We start from the raw sequence: 22,046 nt of genomic DNA, 5'->3' as shown, positions 1-22,046 counted from the left end.
GTTGCGCCACTGAAATGTACCACTATATATGACTCAAACTTTTTTAATTCGTTATTTAATATTCGGTGTATGGTGTTTACTATTAATCTTAACTTTTTCGTTGCCCTTGAATAAGAATTCTGATTCGCAGCAGTATATTATCAGGTAGGCGATCTACCTGCGGTAGATCGCGGACCCATAGTTTGTACATAAGTGTATGATTTAACTCTATAAGTACCAAAGTTATATCAAGTTTGTCGTATTTTACCTATGGTGGATTAATATAATCAATTAATACAAAATCCTAACCTAACCTGTTGCGTTACTGCTGTATTCTTAACATACAGATTTCCTACTTTTCCGGTGGATTTTCCTAAAATTGTGTTTCATAATAACCTCCGTGATATACTTTTTCGTTTAAAAAAAATCAAGAAGATCTGATACTTAGTTCCAGAGTTGACCCTGTACAAAGATTTTCATTTCACATTTATATAGTTAGAAGATAATATATAATATATTGACAAAAAATAATAATACAAATCAACAATGGTGCCTTTAACCAATTGCAAGCAATATACAATACACTATTATTATTTTAATCCGCAACTTAACTTGTTGTTTTTCGCCACGTCTCCAGGTACACTTAAGAGGCCATAACTCCGGAACCACTTATCGCACAAACTTCACAGAAACCATTTACATATCAATCTTAATATGCCCTGAAATTTTTATCGAAATCGGTTTGGTGGATGTTGAGTTATAAAATGTATTCAAAATGTACACTTATTTTTATATATATATAGATTTCAAAATTTAGATAATTAATTTTTTTCTCTGGTTGGAACTCTAAAAATAAATGGGAAAATTACGTTATTATTGTTTCATGCGCAGAAAATATTGGATATTGGATCTTAACTCTTACAAAAAAAGGTATACACTATATATCAACGTCGTGCGAGTTGAACTTTTTTCAAATATAAGTGAATAAAAGAATTGAATCATGACTGATAATAAATTACTAATCATTAGTTTTTATGGTATACCCTTACGAAGTTCAAGATTTTTAGTGTTTTACACACACACGCACAACACTTATTGTTTACCGCCCTTATAACGAATTTTAAATTTATATTTTTTTTGAAACTTAGGTAAATCAATTTTTTAAACATTATGGTGGAAAAATAATTCTGACACCCACCCATGGTGGTTTTACATAACAATAGTCAGGGGATGTATCTGATATTGATTGTCTGAGCAAGCGCAGCGATCGAGTGACCATGTCGGTGTATTGTGTATATTATGAAAATACCAACAATTTCATTTATCTATAACTTTAAAATTGGTCTGACCGCCAAAATCATACTTCCCTGACGTTTTCAGCATGCTCAACTACATAAGAACATTAAAACAAAAAAAAAAAAATTAAAAATAGGTTGTTCAGTAAGACAGAAAAGTTTCTAACGTACGGTAAAATATTGCGTAATGCGTTGTACGAATGCTTTGTACGGCTATAGTTTAAAATCTAATGATTTCCGGAAATTGATTATGCAATATCGTTCTTAACTCGTTGTAAAGCATAGGTTTCCAAAAAAAAATAATTGAAAAATTCGTGTTGGTACCAAACTAAATTTCTTTCCAATATATTATTATAATTATATTTAAGTACACATATTATATTTGTAAATTGTCGATGAGGAGGGGGGGGGGGGTTAACTGTTAAGACCCCTGAAAATATCTATAGTTATTTGAAGTTTGAATTGATGTATAATGTAAACATTTATGTAAATATGTAGTATGTATTTATGTTTAAAGTTTTTATTTTAATAGGAAAATGTGGTATTAGAGGTTGCGTTGGCGAAATATTGGCCGAGTTGTTCAAATATAATACTATCGTACAAATTACAATTCCATGGTGTCATACCTCAATCGAAAAACATAGCGATGTATCACGGAATGGGTTTACAGTCGGTAATGTTGAAGCCTGGTGTTAAGAATGAAGAAATCCAACCATCTGTTTCTTTGAAACACCTTATTACCGTTCTTAGGTATGCTTATCAATTTATTAATTATTCTACTTAGTACTTGGCACTTGCACAGAATAATATTATTTTATGGTACTTGTGAAATGTAAGTTGAGAGTCATACATGATAATCATTAGACATTATTGGGTTTTTAACAGATTTAAATTAAAATTACTTACTGTACTCAAAGTTACCAAGGTGGATCTTTTTAACAGAGAACATTTATAATTTTGTTAATTATAAACTTTTTTCAAAATTATTAAGATCCATAATATGCTGTAGTCTAAACGTTTTACTATTATGGCATTATCGTATTTACTCTTATTTTTTTTTTGCTGAATGTCTATTTTGATTTTCAAATAACAATCAATTATAAATATTATTTACAATATAAAGTAGAATTATATTATTTTAAATATCGGCATTATATAATATAAAATATTTTATAGGTCAACTTTTTCTGCTTTAAATTTAAAAGGTCCCCATACACTGCAGCGGTGGCGTTAAATTCTATTCTCTTGGCTTTACCGCCGCGGTGAGCGGTGAAATGTGTTCTGCAGCAATTCACCGCCACCGCTGCAGTGTGTCTTAGTATTAATACTAATAATTAATCACTTGATGTACAATTTTTTAGACCAAATGAAGGAAAAATCACTGCTTTAACTTCTCGTGATGTCATTCCACCACAAAGACCAATCTACCAATTAAATTTATCTTATGCCTTCTCTTTGCCAAAATCCACTGAAGCATATGCAACTTGTGGTTTATTTGGTGAACTTTTGTATGAGAACGAATACGAATCCCAACTATGGATGTTGTTTGATTCAAATAAACAGTATATTGCTGCAGGCGATGCATATTCTAGTAGAGTATGAATTTTTATTATTATTTATTTATATTCCAATTCAATATACCTACTATATGTGTTGTTATATTTTGTATGTATAGCATGTGTATAAACTTGACAAAGGTGATTATACTATTAAAATGCATGTACGGCATGAACGGAGAGAGTTATTAGACAAAATTATTGACCTACCTATACAAGTGGTTCAAAAATTACAAAACCAAATTAACTTAGATGTGTACAATAGTCATCATCAAGCCACAATTTTTGGAAAAAAATCTTCATGTTTTGTTATGACTCCTAATGGTGCTTTGTGCAACCTGAATATCGGATCACTTTCTATTGATAAGTATGTATACAATAATTATTAAAATATAGTCCAATTTACATGAATTTTTTTAGAATCATTTCATTGAAGTTATTACCTGGACACTGTTTGGCTGGAAATATAATATACGCTAAAGACGAAAATGGAAAGAAAGTTGTGAGTATTAATTCAATTGATTTGATATTTAATGTTTATATAATGGTAGAGTTAAAAGGTTAAAGTTATTCCTAACCAATAATTTACATAATATCACATGTTGAATATATTGTTATGAATAGGACAAGAATTTGTATATGAATACACATTTTTATTAAACTTTCAATTTAATAATAATCAGCAATGAATAGCTCACATGAATAAAAATATTATGTGATTAAAATAATTGAGCACAAATTTGTTTTTAAATAAATGTTGTATGTTTAGGATATCTACGATTTCAAGTACTTCATAACTGATACATTTAAACCAAAGAATGGACTAAAACTGGTAGAAGAAAGTAAAACAAAGCTTGAGGAATTCAATGAAGCAATGTGTGAATCCAAATTTAATTGGTTAACAAAATTAGGTATATTCTGATGAATTTGTTTACCATAATGTACTATACACTTGATGTATTTAAAAAATTAAGATAATATTTTTATTTATATTTTATTATCTGTTAGAGTATGGGGAAGATTCCAGAAAGTTGTATGACACTTTATGCGAAGAATATGGAGATAAAAATGCTTCTGTTCATACATCATGGATACAATGTATCGAACCAGAAGATAAAAAGAGATTCCCTTATTTTGAAATTCCTGACTTTGATTTAGAAAAAGTAAAACTTATAATCGCTGCTGCCGATCGTGCTCTAGCCATTATTGATCAAGATGATCTCCTTGCATTTTATGGAATTAAGTCTGATCAAAGACCTGAAGCTTCTAAACTTAAAACGTAATATATTTGTGTATTTTTAAAATCAAATTTTAATAACTGTTTACATATTTCAGATCTAATGACCGTTTAAAAAATACTGTGGTTGAAGCACTATGTCGCAAAGGTGCAGCATTGTGCCAATTGTACTATTATAACAATGTGATGACCAAATTAACAAATGAAAATGACTTAAAGGAAATTGATGACATTTTGCTACAAGTTGCTTGTTTTATTTCTCCAGATTCTGATTCTAAAGTTTGTTAAATTTTAAAATTATAATTTTTCATTTGATTCTAAATTTTTAATTTTATTTCAGAGCTTGAATTATTTTAATATTTGGCACGGAGCAGTGTATCAAAATTATGGACGTATGATAAAAATACTTTTGAGGATGTTGGAGGATAAACATATCAAAGAAGTTGAAAGTTGCTTGTTGTGGACTGTGAATGTTAAGTTTGGGGCTGATGCCAGACACATAGCATCTGCTATGGTGAATGCATTAATTGTTCACTATCCAAAAACTTTCCGTCCATTTTAATATAAGTTAATTTATTTGAATAGATTACGGTTACATTCTACGGTATACCGTATGAATACACAAAGTTGAATAAATATATTACTTATAATATTGTGTTTTAAAACACAAAAGTAATCTAAATAACATTTTTCATTTTTAATAAAATTATATTCTATCATTCTTTAATTGTTTATTTTTTTTGTAAATAATATTGGTTACTCAGAACAATATTTAGAATAGCAGCTTGTCTAGTAGGAATCTAGGACAATTTATTTGTCCTGCGAAAAATCAAAAAATGCTGTATGCAAACAATTGATCTCCATCTTAATTTTATACACAGAAAATTTGATCCCCTGCTTAAAAGTTAAATATAAAATATTTTTTAAACATAAAATGTTCTTGTAAAAGTTGCATTAAATAAAATTTAAATAATAATTTGAAAATAGTTACTTATCAGTTATTACGACTACCTAACCAAATAGTTGTTCAGTAATAAATATACAATTTCATTAGTAAATTTAGTTGAATATCTTTACGCGGTGTAATTTAAAAAAATGAACTAAAAATTATTACAAATTAAAACTATTATAAAAACTAGGAATACAATTCAATATTAGAAATTAACTTGAGGAGGAAAATGTTCTGCCGTGCAGTTTAAAATGCCTGTAAATGGATTATCATGCTTTTGACGCCACATGAATTCAATCAAATCACTGTCTAGATGTTGACAAGCCGGACGTCTATGTTTATTTTTGCACATTTTATAGGATCTCCACAACCTTTCGATAACCAAAAAGTTTATTTTTTTACCAAACATTTATGATATTCGCGATAACTGATAAGTACCAAAAAAAATAATTTAAAAATTTTCTTTAATGTTTAATAGTAATACTTGGACTATACATATAATTTAAAAATTCATTTTCTGAAAAATTAATATTAAAACTTATACAAATAGATAAAATGTTTTTTTTTATCGCTTATAGGTTGCTTAAAATTATTTAAAAAAACATTAGAATATATGATGGAAAAATATTGGTGGTTGATGTCTCAAATACATTGTTTTTTAAATTCTATAATTGTTGATATGTAACTTAAATATAAGGAATTGTAATGCTGTGAAAAAAATTGGCCTGTGACCAATTTATTGTCAGTTTACTGTTTAGTAGGTGGCATAATATTATAATAGATATTGAATTGTGAATTTCGATAGTCTATGAAAGATAGTCACACATTTTTTTCTGATGATTTAAACTACTTTTGAGTTACAATCAGTGGCGTGGTGAACTGTAATTTCAGAGGCAATTGCCTCTAAGATTTTTCTTGAATAGATGGGTGGGTGGTAGCCGGCGGGTCCCCAAGTAAATATAATATACTCAATAACAATCTGAAATATAATTAGTTATATTATATTAATACATTATTATGCATTTATACTTGTGATATTTGTAACTTGCCTCGTGAAAATTTTTAGTTTGCCACGCAACTGGTTACAATAATATTAATATTCTAATTTTTAAGTTAACTATCTTATTAGTTATATCTAATTTAAATTTATAGTTGATAGAGGTAATAGTAAAATAAATGTTATAATAATTTGCTATTTGTAATCATAATGATGATATAGTACTAACCCTGACAGTTTTGGAAAGAAATCATAGATGAAAATAATACATGTAAATGATGTAGAAATATACCGATAGGCAGCAACTATACAACTGGTAGGTTAGACTGGTAACTTGTAAGATGGAAGTATATTTTACACTAAAATTAAATGTAGAAATATCAGCTGCAAAGCCAACAAATTATTTCATCGTCAATATTAATTGTGTGATCAAAATAGAATTTTGATTATGTCACACTTTGAGAGTTGGAGTTATCTATGGGTGTATCAAAGTGTATTAAATTACAAACAACTATTTAACTTTATCTTTTTATTAAATTCATTGTAAATTCAAAATTTAACACAAATTAGTAATTACTAATTTATAGAGTAACTTTTTCAAGCGTATCTGCATATTGAAAATCGGGGCAATTTTCATATTCACACATATCTAATGCAACTTCACAACTTTCTTTGACGACTACCTTCTGATCATTTATATACTGTTTTAATATATCATAGCAGTCATCTGTTGCAATTGCACCTAATGCTTCTGCACATTCATGACGGACCATATCATTTTGATTTTCATCTATTAATGATTCTTTTAGATATGGTACACTAAGTGGTGATTGTAATTGTCCCAAAACAAATGCTATTTCATGTTTAAACAATGCACTTCCACATGATAACGCTAGATAAAAATATTATAAATTCATTGTTAATATTTTTTGTAATGTAATACATTTACAGTATGTATATTTTTTTAATTACCTTTAGAAAGAATAGTGATACTTTCAGGTGATGCAATGTCTCGTAGTGAAAACATTGCTTTATATCTATTAAAGAGGCTTTCATTTTCATCGGTAAGAATTTGTTCAAGTTCTTCTATGCTTTTTATCTTAGAAGGAGGTGCTGGATCTACAGATCCATAAATATTTTCGATGTTTGCTTCATTTTTAGGTAGTAAAAGTCGTCCTAAAGCCAATTGACAGGTCTCAGCTAGTTCCACCACGGGGTCATTTTTATATTCTTCTAAAATTGGTATAACATTTTCTTTACCAATAGCTCCCAGTGCTTCAGCTTAACATAAATACAACAAATGTTTAACATAGGTACAAGTACTTTAAACCAATGGTTTAGCACAAAATAGATTTGGGTGTTGAATACTTATTAAAAATTCAAACTACAAATTTTTAAATAAGTATGTCACAATATGAGCACATAAGTCAGTGTTTATAAAATTAAATAAATAGGGATGTTTAAATAATTCATTATAATACCTGCTTCGTGTCGAACCATAGGCTCTTGTTTGACATCTTTAAGTACTTCGATCAAACAAGGAATAGCATATTCGTCTCTCATTTGTCCTAAGCAGTATGCCAGTTCATGTTTTAGCAAACATGAATCATCATTGAAACACTTAGCTATATTTTCAATGGCTAAATTTCCGCCTAAGTTTTTAAGCGTAAATAGCGCTCTAAAGCGTTCTTTCATCGGTAACTTTGTGTTAGCTAATACTGTTCCTATACGATTGATGGACTCTTCTGATGCGGCGACCATATTGACAATAATAATGAATAAATAGACAGGTATATTTATTTGGACAAAATATTAAACAAAAGAATTTACTTTTTATGTTTAAATACTCAAAAGTAAATAAATAAATAGTTAATAGTTATTGGTTTATGGTTTATAGGTTCAACCACAGAGTAATAATACTGGAATCAGTAAAATTCAATATTAATAAATTATTAAAATTACTATAAAACCACGATTTAAGATATATCTAAGGTATATCTTAAATCGTGTATAAAACTAATAATAATAATGGATAAAATCGTGTAATCAACCACGTTGACATCTTTAAAAAAAAAAAAAAAATGAAATATCCCTTTATTTGAAATTAAGCTAGTTCGCAATGTTGGTAATACACGTTTATTGATTTTTCGATTTAATTTTTCACTTTCTATAGTTTTTTGCGTTTATATATTTATATGAACTTTAAACATACTACAAACGTTTAAAGTTAGAATAGTATTTAAACAAGAACAAGAGAGTCTATTTTTTTTCATTAAATACTTAGTATTTACTGCTTTCCCGAAAAAAATGTGTTTAAATAAATTTTTTATCTAACTTTCAAAAATTAACTTTTGGGTGTGTCCGTCTCATATCAGTTCAGATGTTATCGAAAACAAATGATCATACTGTTAACAAGGTCTCTTTCGGTTAAGGCGTGTTCCAGTCCAGAAAGTGTCTATTTTAATTAATTGCATTTTCTACTTTAAGACTTAAAGTTACTTTATCCACTCAAGAGTAAGTATACTAGAGGTTCGTCCTATTTCTTTTTACCGATTTATCTGCATACCCATTATTTGTACAATTGTACACAAATTTTGGAATATTCTATTCAATAGTCTCAGTATTGGCCCTGCCCATTTTTTCTGCTCCATTCCATTAATGTTATGTCTTTTGATTGATCTAGGTACTAAGTCGTTTTGTGCATAATTTATTTAACTGTATCTCAGTACGATGTCGGAATATTGGCTGATATCTGCTCCTGGAGACAAGACTTGCCAACAGACCTGGGAAACCCTCAACAATGTTACTAGCAAGCAGAATAGTTTGTCCATCAATTACAAATTTCACATACCTGACTTGAAGGTGGGCACTTTGGATCAGTTAGTGGGATTGTCTGATGATTTAGGAAAATTGGATAGTTTCGTTGATCAAGTTACCCATAAGGTGGCATCTTACTTGGGGGAAGTACTGGAAGACCAACGAGACAAACTGCAAGAGAACTTGATGGCTAATAATGGTATGTATTATCTAGAATGGTTTTTTTCAACCCATTGAATAACAATGACGAAAATCCCATGTAGCTCAAGTGACTTGTCTCTGTAGTGTACTTACCTGTCCTACTTACCTTTTTTGAAACATTATTATTTATATCCCGGATTTTTATTGGTCATTTTAGTTAAGTTTTTCCTTTACCCTTGCATCCATGTGTCAATATTAATATATATATATATATATATATAACTTTTATACTATTAACTTATTTGTCATCCATAATGGAAAAACATTTAAAGCTAAAAAGGCCAAAAAAAAAAAAAATATATATATAGAATCAAAATGCACTACTTATAATTTATTTTATTAGAAATATAACATTTGGTACTATTGTTATAGTATAATTAAGTTAATTTAATTTTTCTACGACCTGTTAAAATGAAAAAAACTAATGCATCCATAGATGGTTGCGTGTGTGCGTGTTCACAGTTTATTTTTCCTATATTGTGATCATAATTTTTAGAGCACAAATTTTAAAATATAAAACTAAATATTCCATCAATTTGTTATCTATAGCATTTTAATAATTAAAATTTTTTTCAAACCTTTTTTCACTCATCTATTCTTATATATGTTATGTTTTCTCATAGGTATTTTGATAAATAAATATACATAATATAGTTGATTATAATATTATATATTATATTATCAATTACACCAAAGTGTTTGCATAATTCAAATAATTTCAATAGAAAATTAAAATATTTTTAAGCACATTCAAAAATAATAAATATATTTGGTTTCAAAATGTATTTTATTTTTATTTATCATGTAGCTTATGTAATCGTTAGTTCTTCTTTTGATGGATCAAAATACAAATTAATAATTTTATTGTAATAAATTATAATTAGTAATTACCTATTAAGAAATTAAAAGTAAAATATATTTATAAATTATTTGTTATAAGTTTTTTTTCTAATGGCCATTTTAAAATATAGTATGTTTTAATATTTTATTCTCCACAAAATTAATAGTTTAGCATCTTAAATACCCCATTCGATTTAACATAAAAAGAGTTAGTTTTTCTCATCTAACTGATATTCATTGATAATGTTGAGCACGGCTATTTAAATAAATTAGTTAAATGATTATTAATAGTAAATACATCATTACACTATATAGTATCGAAGCATTAGGTGTTAAAATACAGTAGGTATTTTAATTAATCAATATTTACTAATGAAATGTTGCTTAGTCTAGAAATCTACTACAGTTACTTCTTAATTTTCTACTTTAAATATATCATGTATTACATGTGACCCTAGTCAGTAAAACTAGATAGAATTTTAGAAAAATGCCCATTTAGGTTAGGATTATATTGGTCTACATATAGTGCCATGTAGCCATATTAAGTTAGAGAGATAGGCCTATGACTTTTTTTCTGTTGGCGATTGCAAAAAGTAAAAGCTTTGTTATGGGTTTGTTGTGTGTGGCGTTGGACACAGCATTGTCTTGAGAGTCGTGGGCCGTGTGCTGGGAAGAGCCCGCCTTGAGCTATTCAAAGTCCAGATGGCCGACAGGCGTGTGTCTAACGTCCCAAGGTAAGCGGCTGCTTTTAGTAGGATGCTTCATGCAGTGTTGGCTTGTGGTTTCATTTTTCAAATTGTAGTTTCCTTATTATTTTTGAATGTATTTCTTCTGAAGTTAGCATTGTTACATTTTATATTTGACTATTGTGTTCAATAAAAAAGATTCACTATTAGATTAACGTACTTGCAAAGCTCAGCTCAATTGATCTTGTTTGGTAATGGTAATAAATAAAACTATACAATTTGACAAAATATTATTGACTTTTATAACAATTTTATTTAATTTTTTAAAACAATTAAAAGTTTACTATAATATTAGAACATAAGTCATAAACTAATATAATTTTTTGAGATTAATTATCTATTAAAATGTATTACATAATTAGAATTTTTCTTATTACATATTCTCATAAAAAAAAGTAAATAATATAACATAAATAATCATTTATCACATACGTATAATCAGAATATTTAATGCTTATAAAATACGAAAAGAAATAACTTTATATTATATTTAATGAAATTCTATATACTGCAGGCTGTAGGCACTAGAAAATATAACAATACAATTATTATAAACTGTATGTGATTCTTAGTTCTTATAATGTTTTCCATATTACTCACTAGTTACAGTTACAGTACATAGTGCTTAGTAACAATACTAATTATAATTTATACCTATTGTGGAGCATAATTTTTATTTAAATAATAACAATACACCACTAAACTTAAATATTGTTCTTTATACCTTACAAAAATTTATTAAACTAAAGTAGAGAAAATGCATTTACTTTTAATTTACTTTTATATTTTTATGATAAAAAATTAAAATTTTTTATACCATTGAATAAAAAATAACTTACTAACATAATAGTTAGGCCCCGTTCATATGGTTACATATTGTGATTGCGTGTTAAGTGTTTTGATTTGAATTTTGCATCGAATAAATTTTAACGCACAAGTGAAATAGGTCCTTGTCACTATTACACATATAAACTTAAGCAATGTAAATCAAAACACTGCATTCAATACAGTTAGTTTATATGAACTTGACCTTTATGTTTTTTCTTTCAAATCAGTGATGTAGTGACTGTAATTCTTATTAATGTTACATTCTGTTCTCAGCAATCCCAGGGTTATACAATATTTGTACAATCAAATGAAATGATTCTTTTTACACCTAAAAAAAATAATAAATATTGAATAAAATATATAATATATATATATATATATATATATAGCGTGTATTGTGAACCATTTAAGTGCCTATATCAGGGCTTTGCACCCGAACGTAACCCGAAACCCAAATTAACCCAAGTAAATATAACCCGAAACCCGTATATACAAAACCCATTGAAAAAATTAACACCCGAAATAACCCGAAACCCAAATTTTTATTTGGGTTTACCGGAAACCCAATTATTGAAAATTAAGTGGCATATCAATTTGTATGTATTTTTTGCAACTAACGTGACTAAGAAGATAAGAAGATAGTAGTGTAAGTGTGTAACGGATAACTCAATTTTTTTTTTGTAACTAACAATAATTAATTAAAAATTAAAAAATACCTTAATGCTAGTTGATTGTTTTATTTTATTTCACAATATTCAATAATAGACAATAGTAATTATGTTGTCGAACATTCTTAATCAAAGATCAATATGACGAAAATATGTTTAGTTAAAAATTAAAATAATATGTAATAAGCTAGAACTTTCTTCTGTAGAAAAAGCACTGAATAAGTACTAAGTACTAAGTAATAAACTAATAACTAATAAGTATTAATATTTCATTTTAATTTTTTGATATTTTTAATTTTTCACTTTAAATATAAAATTGGATACCATATCAAATTTGCATTGAAAATCTCGTGTTAATTGATATACAACATGCGGTTTTTTTAACACCCGAATTAACCATAATTAACCCGAATACATTTTCATTTAACTGAAACCCGAAAAAATGATTCCGGTGCAAAGCCCTGGTCTATACTCATTATTTCAGTAAAAAATTATTTTTACATAATTCATACCATAAAAAATATATTTTTTAAAACATTTTATCATTATTACTAGTATTTTTTAAAACATTTTATCATTATTACTAGTATTTTTAGCAATAACATACAATTTTTAACTCATCCCGAAGTAGAATATTTTTTGGAGTATTTTGATACATATTTGAGTTGGTAATTAACTAGTTATAACTTTCAGGTATTTAAGGTATTTATTTACCACTTTACTCCATTTAATTCAACTGCTTCTACATAGTAGATAACAACTCATTAGAAATTCAATTTTTATATATCAAAATACTGCATAAAATATCTTCTTCAAAATAAAAATTTAAAAATCTATGCTATCCAAAGTTCAAAAATTAAAATATGATAGTATGAAAATGTAAAAATATAATTTATTTTCAAAAATATTTTTGTTTTACAATGACATCCACTATGTAAAAAAATAAATTGTTTTAAATAGTGAGGACACTTAAATAGATCACCTAGTATATATATATGTGTTTTATTGTATAAACATTTTTTCTTAAATAAATACTACATGCATTTAAATGTTTTATACATTTAAAAATCAACGCATCCTTTTTAATTTTTGTCTGTAATGGTTTATTTTTTCTTATATTTATATTTCACTCTTAAGTGTATTATGTTATTATGTAGTTATAAAATGGTAACATTTAAATTATTTAGTAGCTAGGTACATTGATTTTTGGTATCTAAAAAGGATATTATCTGTAATTCGTTATAAGTACTGAATAATTTCAAAATATTTTTGATGTTAAATTATTAAAATAAATGTAAATAGTTAAAAATAATATTAATAATAGAAGATTTTTAAAAAAATAATATAAAACTATTTTTGTTATACCTTAAAGTGTATACTACCAAGTTATGTTTGTATGAGGCTTACAACATGATATAGTATAACAAATATCAGTGTAATGTGGTACTAGAAAAAAGTACATTTTTTAATTTTCAAAATAAAATGTAATAGCGTGTTTTTAAAATTAAATTATATTGTAATTATATTTTTTAAATAAAGCAGCTTTATTGCTACAATTTCTTAGTAGGTGACTACATCATATTTTAAAATGCACAATAGGCTTTTGCACACAATCGTTTGTTTTTCACAAAGGTTTGTTTTTACTATACATTTTAACACATGATTATTTTGCCTTGTTTTTATTTAAGTAAAATAGTTGTTTTATTTTATTTTTGATGGTTATATTGAAGAAAATTTATTTTATAAATAAAAATATTGGAATTATATTATTATAATACAATGAATAATGCTAATGCCCATTTCTATAACAGATTTCAACCTAACTTATGTCATTGATTGGTAATATTATATAAAATTCTCTGAGAGTTGAATTAAAGTTTTTAACATTAAATATTTTCATATATTTTGTATGTATAAAATAAATGTGATAAACTTTTATCATTAAAATAAATTTGAAATTAACAAAAAATTACTGTATAATATAAAAATATATTACTGTAACACTTTGGTGTATCTGAAACAGGGCATGGAACAGTTTTATTTTAATTTACTGTTCAGTATTTATTATTTTAGATTAGATTTTCTCTCGATGTACAAATTATAAACTAATATTTTAACATTATTAATGATACTTTTTCGTTATATAATAATGGGGAAATAATGGTCTTTAAAATATATTTTGAGTTGGCCATGAAACACTACAATATAATTTTATTTAAACAATGATATAATTATCACCTTATTTTAATATTTTTGTTAATTACTAATATACATATCTTATATTATAAAATAATATTATAAACAGAATTTTAAACTTCAATATGTACATACATAAAAATAATTCATTATAAGTAATTGTTTTTAAACATAATGTTGAATTCATTTGATATTATTAAATAATAAGACAGAAAATTGTTAGGAAATGCTACATTATTTTAATTTTTTTTTTTCATTGTTACGATTTGTGTCTGTTTCATGCTCTGCATCAGTTGATTATTGTTGATATAATAACATTTATTGTACTTCACTTACAATTGAGTAAAAAATAATATTTTTTTTAGGAGACCTCGCCGTCTACTTAACTCATTTCCAATGGGACATGGCTAAATATCCAATTAAACAGTCGTTGCGTAATATAGCTGATATAATCAGTAAACAGGTAGGGCAAATTGATGCAGATCTTAAAACAAAATCGTCTGTGTACAATAATCTTAAGAGCAGCTTACAAAATATGGAAAAAAAACAAACTGGCAGTTTGTTAACAAGAAATTTGGCTGATCTTGTACGCAAGGAACATTTTATTCAGGATTCTGAGTATTTAACTACATTGCTTGTTGTAGTGCCCAAGTAATTAAATAAAATATTAAATTCTAAATAATGTAATTTAATTTTAAAATTTATTTTTGTATTCATCAGGTCCGGATTTTCTGATTGGAATCAAAATTATGAAAAATTAACCGATATGATTGTGCCTCGTTCTAGCCAGCTAGTTAGCCAAGACAATGATTATGGATTGTTTACTGTCACATTATTCAAAAAAGTGGCTGAAGAATTCAAACATCATGCTAGGGAGAGAAAGTATGATGTTTTAATAATTTGTATACCGGGTGATTCTTTTATCATTGAACACTCATTAATTCAAAAAGTTTAAATTTTAGATGAGCGGAGAAGTGGAAAAACATTTCGCGGGGTAACCCCGTACCACTCCACTCCGCTCATCAGAACTTTGAATATTTATAACTCATAAACTACTCGCCCCAAATTCGATTTTCATGTATCAAAATACTAAGAAAAATATTCTGCTTTGGAATATAAAATTAAAACCCTATGTTTTCATTCAAAAAAGTAAAAAACTTAAAAAAATATAAGGATAAAAAATATTTAAAAATATAATTTTTCAAGAAAAACGTTGTTTTATAAGCGACTTGAAACTATGTAAAAAAATATTTGCAAAAAAATTTACACTTTTTGAAATAATGAGTGTTCAATGATAAAAGAATCACCCGGTGTAATGTAAAGTAGTTGATTTTATAAAAAAATATTAATCAATCTTTGGAAAATCAAAATTTGCTATTGTATTTTTGATCCCGCATACTTAATCTCACGAAATGGATAGAAAATGTAAGCATTTTATGTCCGTTGTGTGAAGTGAAAGCACAGTTTTTGAAAAGAATGACATGAAATATCATTATATACTGTTGATCTGTTATAGTATTATATAATTTAGTTTTTTTTTTTAATGTTTTAGGTTTATTGTACGTGAGTTTACTTACAATGAAGTTGAACTCGCGGCTGGTAAAAACGAAATCTCCAAGTTAGTAACTGACAAGAAAAAGCAATTCGTAAGTAATTTAATAAATCATTAATTATTTTTTTTAATAAACTAAAATGCTTTGTTCTTTTATAAAGGGTCCGTTAGTACGGTGGTTAAAAGTCAATTTCAGTGAATGTTTCTGTGCTTGGATACACGTGAAAGCTCTTCGGGTATTTGTTGAATCTGTATTAAGGTGAGGTTTCATAAACATATAGTGACAAATATTATAAACACTTTATTTTTAGATATGGCCTACCTGTTAATTTTCAAGCTATGTTATTGCATCCCAATAAAAAGAACACTAAACGGCTGAGAGATGTTTTGCACCAATTGTACGGACATCTGGACAGTAGTGCTCAACAAGGTGGCGCAACCGGTGCACATGATGTATGTATAATACTAAAATGCCATATTATTTATATTCTAATTTAAAATGTTTGTTTCAGAGTGTTGATATACCAGGACTTGGGTTTGGTCAAGCCGAGTACTTCCCATATGTTTATTATAAAATTAATATAGATATGGTTGATTCCAAAGCGTAAGATTTAGTATTGAATCAAAATCACCCCATCGTTTAATGTTTTAAATATATTTTTTTTTTTTTAATTTGCACAACATTGAAAGAAATAACCATAATTGAATCATTTTGCTGTCTGAATATTTGTAATCGTCTTACAAAATTGTTCATCCATTCGATATCATTATTATATAATATTAGCCTATCTATACATTCCTTTACCATGCTATTAAACTTTTAATTATTATTTTTGAAAGCAATATTTTCTAAACATGTTTTAATACCGTTATGTTATTTGTTGTTTTTGAGTTGTTGAAAAATAATATTTTATTTTATTGAATTAAAAAAAAAAATATATTATTTATTTTAATAAGTATAAATAGGTTGATAGAACTTAAATATTTTAATTATTATACCATAAAAATAAATGTAATTTGGAATTGTATTGTAAATATCCCATTTATTATTATCCTTTAGTACTGACATTTTAGATGTTATTTTGAATTTTTTTTTAGAGATTGTACTCTTTTTAACTTCAAATTTATACTTAGAATAAGATATATTGAGGGCTTCAGAGGCACAATTTACCATGAGTTATTATCCGATTTTATTTATAAAATAATTAAACATGACTTTTTACAGAACAAATAAGAGATATAATATGTTTGATGTACAATGGAAATTAATTTGAAAGTCACTAACTCTATTTTTAAAAGCATATGAATTTAAATGAGATAATTTGTTAGTTTTTAATACTTGTCATTATTTTAAAATGAAATTAACAAAATTTTTAAAGTATAAAAATTATATGTTAATGTAAATTAAATTGCACAAAGATTTATATCAAATCTACAAATACAGTTACTTATTAAACCATATAAATTAACAAATTAATATATTTTTTGTATTAATTTGTAAAATTAGATATTTATATAAAACTATTAACTATTCATAAACTAAATAGTATAAGTGATTTAATTTTAGTTTAAATAATTCTAATTAAAATTTGTGATGAATAAAATAATTCTAAGAATCTGCTTCTGAATCCCTCTAATGTTATTATTATTGAGCGCAAGTGATTGTTTTATGATTATTATTATTATTATTATTATTATATGCCATTGATGACAAGTTCATTCATATTAATATTTAATTTGGGTTCATTAATTAATAATAGTGATATGATGTTACAAAAACATTCCTACAAGTTGCAACTTATTAGTAGATTATAATGACCGTGTGATAACTTTGTGTACATCATGGTTTATTATTTTTGTTGAATTGTGTATAATAAAAAACATTTAAAAATAAAATTGAATTAAATTAATACAACTCTATATAATATGGTAATTTATCCAGTTAAGTATATTATATGAACTATGGACTAACTACCACTCAAAATATTACTTAGAAAAACGGAAACAGAGTAATATAGTATTACAGTTTTGTATTTAGAAACAATATTTTAACAAATATGGCAATTATAAATATTTGTTCTGTCTTCATTGTCTTGTTTCATAATCATTTACTCTGCACACTCTCTTGTATGAGACTCTAAAATCATATTAAAATCATAATTAGTATAATGATAGATACAGTATATAGAATTATGAGACACAATGACATTAAAATAATACTTAAAAACTAATTTGTTATAAAATATTTCCACAATTTCTAAATTATTAAATATATTTTTTAATGGTGGGTTTGAAGTTCATAAGGTATTTAAATAGCATTGCTATATCTTCATTTATTTGTATTATTTTTAATTAATACCTACTTTAAGTACATATAAACATTAAAAAAGATTACACACTTTATAAATTGGACTGCTTTTACTTTTGTAGTTATAACTTAATAAGATATGATATACAAGTATCAGCACTTATATATTAATGTTAATTTTCTTACATTTAGTTCATCGATTTCAACATCCCAATTTTTTTCCGCTATTTTGGGCAAAACTTCTATAAATAATGTCGTGATTTTTTTAACATTTTCTTGAAAAACTCTGATAACGTTAGCAACATTGACTTTTTCTGTTGCTTCTCTCCAACAATCATAGTCTGTGGCCATGGCCACTGAAGCATACAACAAACCTGCTTCTTTAGCCAGTACAACCTAAGGTTAAAAAGGCTAAAATAATAAATATTTAAGTAATATAAGTATAGACTTGTATGCTAATTACTTCTGGAGCAAGTGTCATATTGACCAAATCAGCATTCCATGATCGATAGACATTACTTTCAGCCTTTGTCGAGAATCTAGGTCCTTCAATAACTACAGCTGTACCTGTTTTATGAACAGGAATACCAAGGCTTTGAGCCGTTTCAATAATAATATTCCGAGTAGCTGAACAAAAAGGAGGTTCAATTGGCAAGTGTATGACTTTATCATCCTTATCAAACATAGTTAATTCACGTTTTTTTGTTCTAAAAATATATTTATTTTTTATAATATATTGCAACTGGATTTATAATAAATGAATGACTTACAAATCAATGAAAGAATCCAAAATTACCAAATCACCAGGCTTAATTTCTTCTTTTAAAGAACCGGTTGCTGTTGATGCAATAATATGTGTACATCCTAGATGTTTCAAAGCCCAAATATTGGCGCGATAGTTTATATTGGTGGGACTTATTGAGTGTTTACGCCCATGCCTACAACAGATAGTCTTATATAATTAATTACACATGTACAAGTTCTACAAGTTAGTGCTGATTTATATATACATATAAGGAGACCCAACCCATACCAAAGTGACCTTTTTATGTAACTTAAATATTTAGGTTTTCTATAGTATTTTCAAGGGATACAATTGTATAAACTATATATCGCTAAAAATTATTAACAATGACAGTGACCTGGCTAATAGAACACAATTGATACCGTTGAGCTTGCCGCTGAGAAGCGAGTCTGATGGGTCGCCATAAGGAGTTTTCACTCTTTCTTCAGTTGCATCTTTAAAAAAATCTGGATCGTCAAGTCCTGATCCACCAATGATGCCTATCTGTGTAATTGGAAAATGTTTAGAAAAAATTTCTTTGTACCTGTTATCCACGCCTAAAACTATACCTTCACGTTGTATTTCATATTTTCTTGACGAGCATTAATGTATAAAGTAACTAGTGTCTACTATCTAGTGAGTCGAAAAACAAATTGAATACATTAATTAAAGAGTCTTAATCCTCTTTCAACAAGTGGTATTTAACTTTTTTAAATTTAAGATAACAAACAGTGATTTAGATTAATATAATATAATATTAATGGCAACATAAACTGATAACAAAATAATATTCATATTACCACTGTGTTACTCTATGGTGTTACTATACATACAGTTAATTTGGTCTATTTAATTTCACCACAGTCAAGTGATTCATATACTTATCTAAGTACGTAATAATTAAAAATGAATAACTAAAAACAGAATACAGGTATTACAAGTACTACAACCAGTACAACTACAACTGTTGTCTGACATCATGACATCTGTAATCTGTTAAAAAAAATATAAAATTAGTTGCTATCTGTTAGATATTATTATCTCGTTATATAACATAAAGCCAGTAATTTTCTAATATTAATAAAATATTATCTATTTCTAAATTTAAATATAACACTATAACCACAGAATATATGAAATATATATTTCATAATTAATATATTTCATATATTCTGTGCTATAACACTATTATAATATTATAATTATAGCCAGTCACTGGCCATACAAATTAGTGATGTTCCATGTGCGGGTCAAATCCCCCCACACCATGACCTTTTTTTGAAAGAATTATGATAGGTATAATATTGATGTTTATCAAATATGTGGTTATTTCGTTTTAGATTAAAATTTAAAATACATTCCTACTCATTGCGGAAATATACGAATTATAATATGTACCTAGTACCTACAACTTATTTTACCTAGGTACTTTATAATTATAATTATTATTTATTATATAGGCGTAAGTGCGTATCTTGGTCTTTGCATCTGAAGGGGGGAGGGTTGAGTATTTGAGTCTCACCTAAAACTATTTTGATTTTTCGTATAGAGAATTATAAATAGGTAGGTACTTGAAAAACGCCTATTTTTTGTATACCGGTTAGATTTTTTTCCGCCCCCTCCCATACCGATAAAAGATGTGTACAATTCAGTGGCGTAGTCAGAACTTTTTTCGTGGGGGGGGGGGGGGGCTGATCAACTTGTACACTTTTACCTATTAAATATGTACAAGCACAAATAGATGGCTGAAAAGTGTTAATACTTATGGTACATTTTTTAATATTTTAAATACAATTTAAGATTTTTTGAGCGACTTTCATAGACCATTAAAATAATTTTTAAATTTTCTTAACATTTCGGGGGGGGGGCTGCAGCCCCCTCAGCCCCTCCCCTGACTACGCCACTGGTACAATTGGAAGTGCGTATCGAGATGTTATTTTAAGTGACTTAAAAACAAATACTCTACACAACATGCATTTTTCAGTAGGCTAGGGACCAGTGGCGTGCTCAGAAAATTTATGTGGGGGGGGGGGGGGGTTCAAGTAAAATTGAAGGAGCTAGTATTTTACCTAACGACCATTTTTTTTTTTTAATCAGCAACAAATTAAATTATTTATAGATTTAAATATTATATTGCTAATATAGAAACTATTATACTAATATACAATATACATTCAAAAATTAAAGATCAAAATCTAGTTTTCTTGATTTTTTGCTCAATTCATTTAATACTTCTTCTGCTGTTAGTGGAATTTCTTTATGAACAGCTAATATAGCTAAGCCATTAAGTCGAGTCTAAAACCAAAAAAACGTTAAAAAAAATTGATATAAATTTTTATTTTAATATCCAGAAAATACCTCAGTCATTGTGTTTCGTAGATAAGATGGGGGCTTGGCAGAAACCTTCACGTGGTGCCCCTGTTAATGCTGTTAATGCCACAGCTAACTAATTCTGCCAACTAATTCTGCTAAAAATGCCATATAGCTCCTCGAAACGGTCCTTTTCAGGACCAACCTCTGTTAATGCCTCGGCATTTACAGTGCTAACACAAAATATCGAGGGTTTCTCAGCGTGTAAAAGCGAACTACTTGCTACCTTATGCACGGAAACCCAATGTGGTGTTTTGTGTTTACAAGAGACGCACCGTGACGAAACTAGTATCCGTCCAAGAATCCCGGGAATGAACCTAATAATCGAAATACCTAACGCACTCTACGGAAGTGCAATATTTGCTAGGCCGGGCCTAGTCATTGACAGCGCTGCATTCAGCCACACAAATAACATTGAAATTCTAACCATTGAAACTAAAAAATGTACAATCACATCGATATACAAGCTACCAAACGCTGATTTCACCTTTGAAAAACCATCAAATTTTGAAAATAGTTCCACAAAAATAGTAGCCGGAGATTTCAATAGCCACAGCCCCACCTGGGGGTACTCAGAAACTGATCAAAACGGTGAAATGGTGCAAGAATGGGCTGAAAATGAGTTACTTGACTTAATTCACGACCCAAAGCTTCCTTACTCATTTAATAGTGGGCGTTGGAAAAGAGGATACAATCCGGACCTATCTTTGTAAGTAGTAACAT

The 22,046-nt window shown here is 27.4% G+C and overlaps 4 protein-coding genes across 5 annotated transcripts in view; 2 read left to right on the top strand and 2 right to left on the bottom strand.

Annotated features, from left to right (window-relative positions):
• LOC100159456 (tripeptidyl-peptidase 2) overlaps window positions 1–4,794 on the top strand; it is a gene marked incomplete at its 5' end in the record, with an annotated part of 9,053 nt that extends 4,259 nt beyond the window's left edge. The window contains 8 exon segments of the mRNA XM_001946085.3: window positions 1,807–2,024; window positions 2,636–2,870; window positions 2,950–3,197; window positions 3,251–3,332; window positions 3,600–3,741; window positions 3,839–4,109; window positions 4,166–4,346; window positions 4,408–4,794. Coding sequence (XP_001946120.3) covers window positions 1,807–2,024; window positions 2,636–2,870; window positions 2,950–3,197; window positions 3,251–3,332; window positions 3,600–3,741; window positions 3,839–4,109; window positions 4,166–4,346; window positions 4,408–4,629 — 1,599 coding nt within the window.
• A 1,733-nt stretch (window positions 4,795–6,527) lies between these two features.
• On the bottom strand, window positions 6,528–8,031 carry Dohh (deoxyhypusine hydroxylase). The gene is given in 3 exon segments (NM_001162645.2): window positions 6,528–6,905; window positions 6,986–7,294; window positions 7,495–8,031. Coding segments are annotated over 3 exon segments (900 nt in total). The 5' UTR covers window positions 7,775–8,031; the 3' UTR covers window positions 6,528–6,594.
• Window positions 8,032–8,298: 267 nt separating this feature from the next.
• On the top strand, window positions 8,299–17,776 carry LOC100165610 (V-type proton ATPase subunit C). Of its 2 annotated transcripts, none has more exons than XM_008183116.3 (8): window positions 8,299–8,542; window positions 8,697–9,029; window positions 14,675–14,960; window positions 15,030–15,191; window positions 15,862–15,955; window positions 16,023–16,120; window positions 16,173–16,314; window positions 16,374–17,776. In XM_008183116.3, exons 2-8 carry the CDS (start codon window positions 8,744–8,746, stop codon window positions 16,467–16,469), a joined length of 1,164 nt encoding a protein of 387 aa, XP_008181338.1. In that variant the 5' UTR covers window positions 8,299–8,542; window positions 8,697–8,743; the 3' UTR covers window positions 16,470–17,776. The 2 variants fall into 2 exon arrangements, with proteins under 2 accessions (XP_008181338.1, XP_001946227.1); XM_001946192.5 differs by having other exon boundaries at window positions 8,302–8,527.
• A 98-nt stretch (window positions 17,777–17,874) lies between these two features.
• Window positions 17,875–19,683, bottom strand: LOC100163548 (S-methyl-5'-thioadenosine phosphorylase). The gene is made up of 6 exons (XM_001945716.5): window positions 19,523–19,683; window positions 19,312–19,457; window positions 18,940–19,107; window positions 18,633–18,876; window positions 18,356–18,565; window positions 17,875–17,998 (listed from the first exon to the last, which is right to left on the bottom strand). The coding sequence occupies exons 1-6, from the start codon at window positions 19,538–19,540 to the stop codon at window positions 17,966–17,968; spliced, it is 819 nt and encodes a 272-aa protein (XP_001945751.3). The 5' UTR covers window positions 19,541–19,683; the 3' UTR covers window positions 17,875–17,965.
• Between the last annotated feature and the right edge of the window lie 2,363 nt (window positions 19,684–22,046).

This window comes from Acyrthosiphon pisum, chromosome A1 (genome assembly GCF_005508785.2).
Source record: "Acyrthosiphon pisum isolate AL4f chromosome A1, pea_aphid_22Mar2018_4r6ur, whole genome shotgun sequence".
NCBI classification, from domain to species: domain Eukaryota; kingdom Metazoa; phylum Arthropoda; class Insecta; order Hemiptera; family Aphididae; genus Acyrthosiphon; species Acyrthosiphon pisum.
Note: the sequence above shows the minus strand (reverse complement) of the source record. Positions and strands in the feature narration are given on the sequence as shown.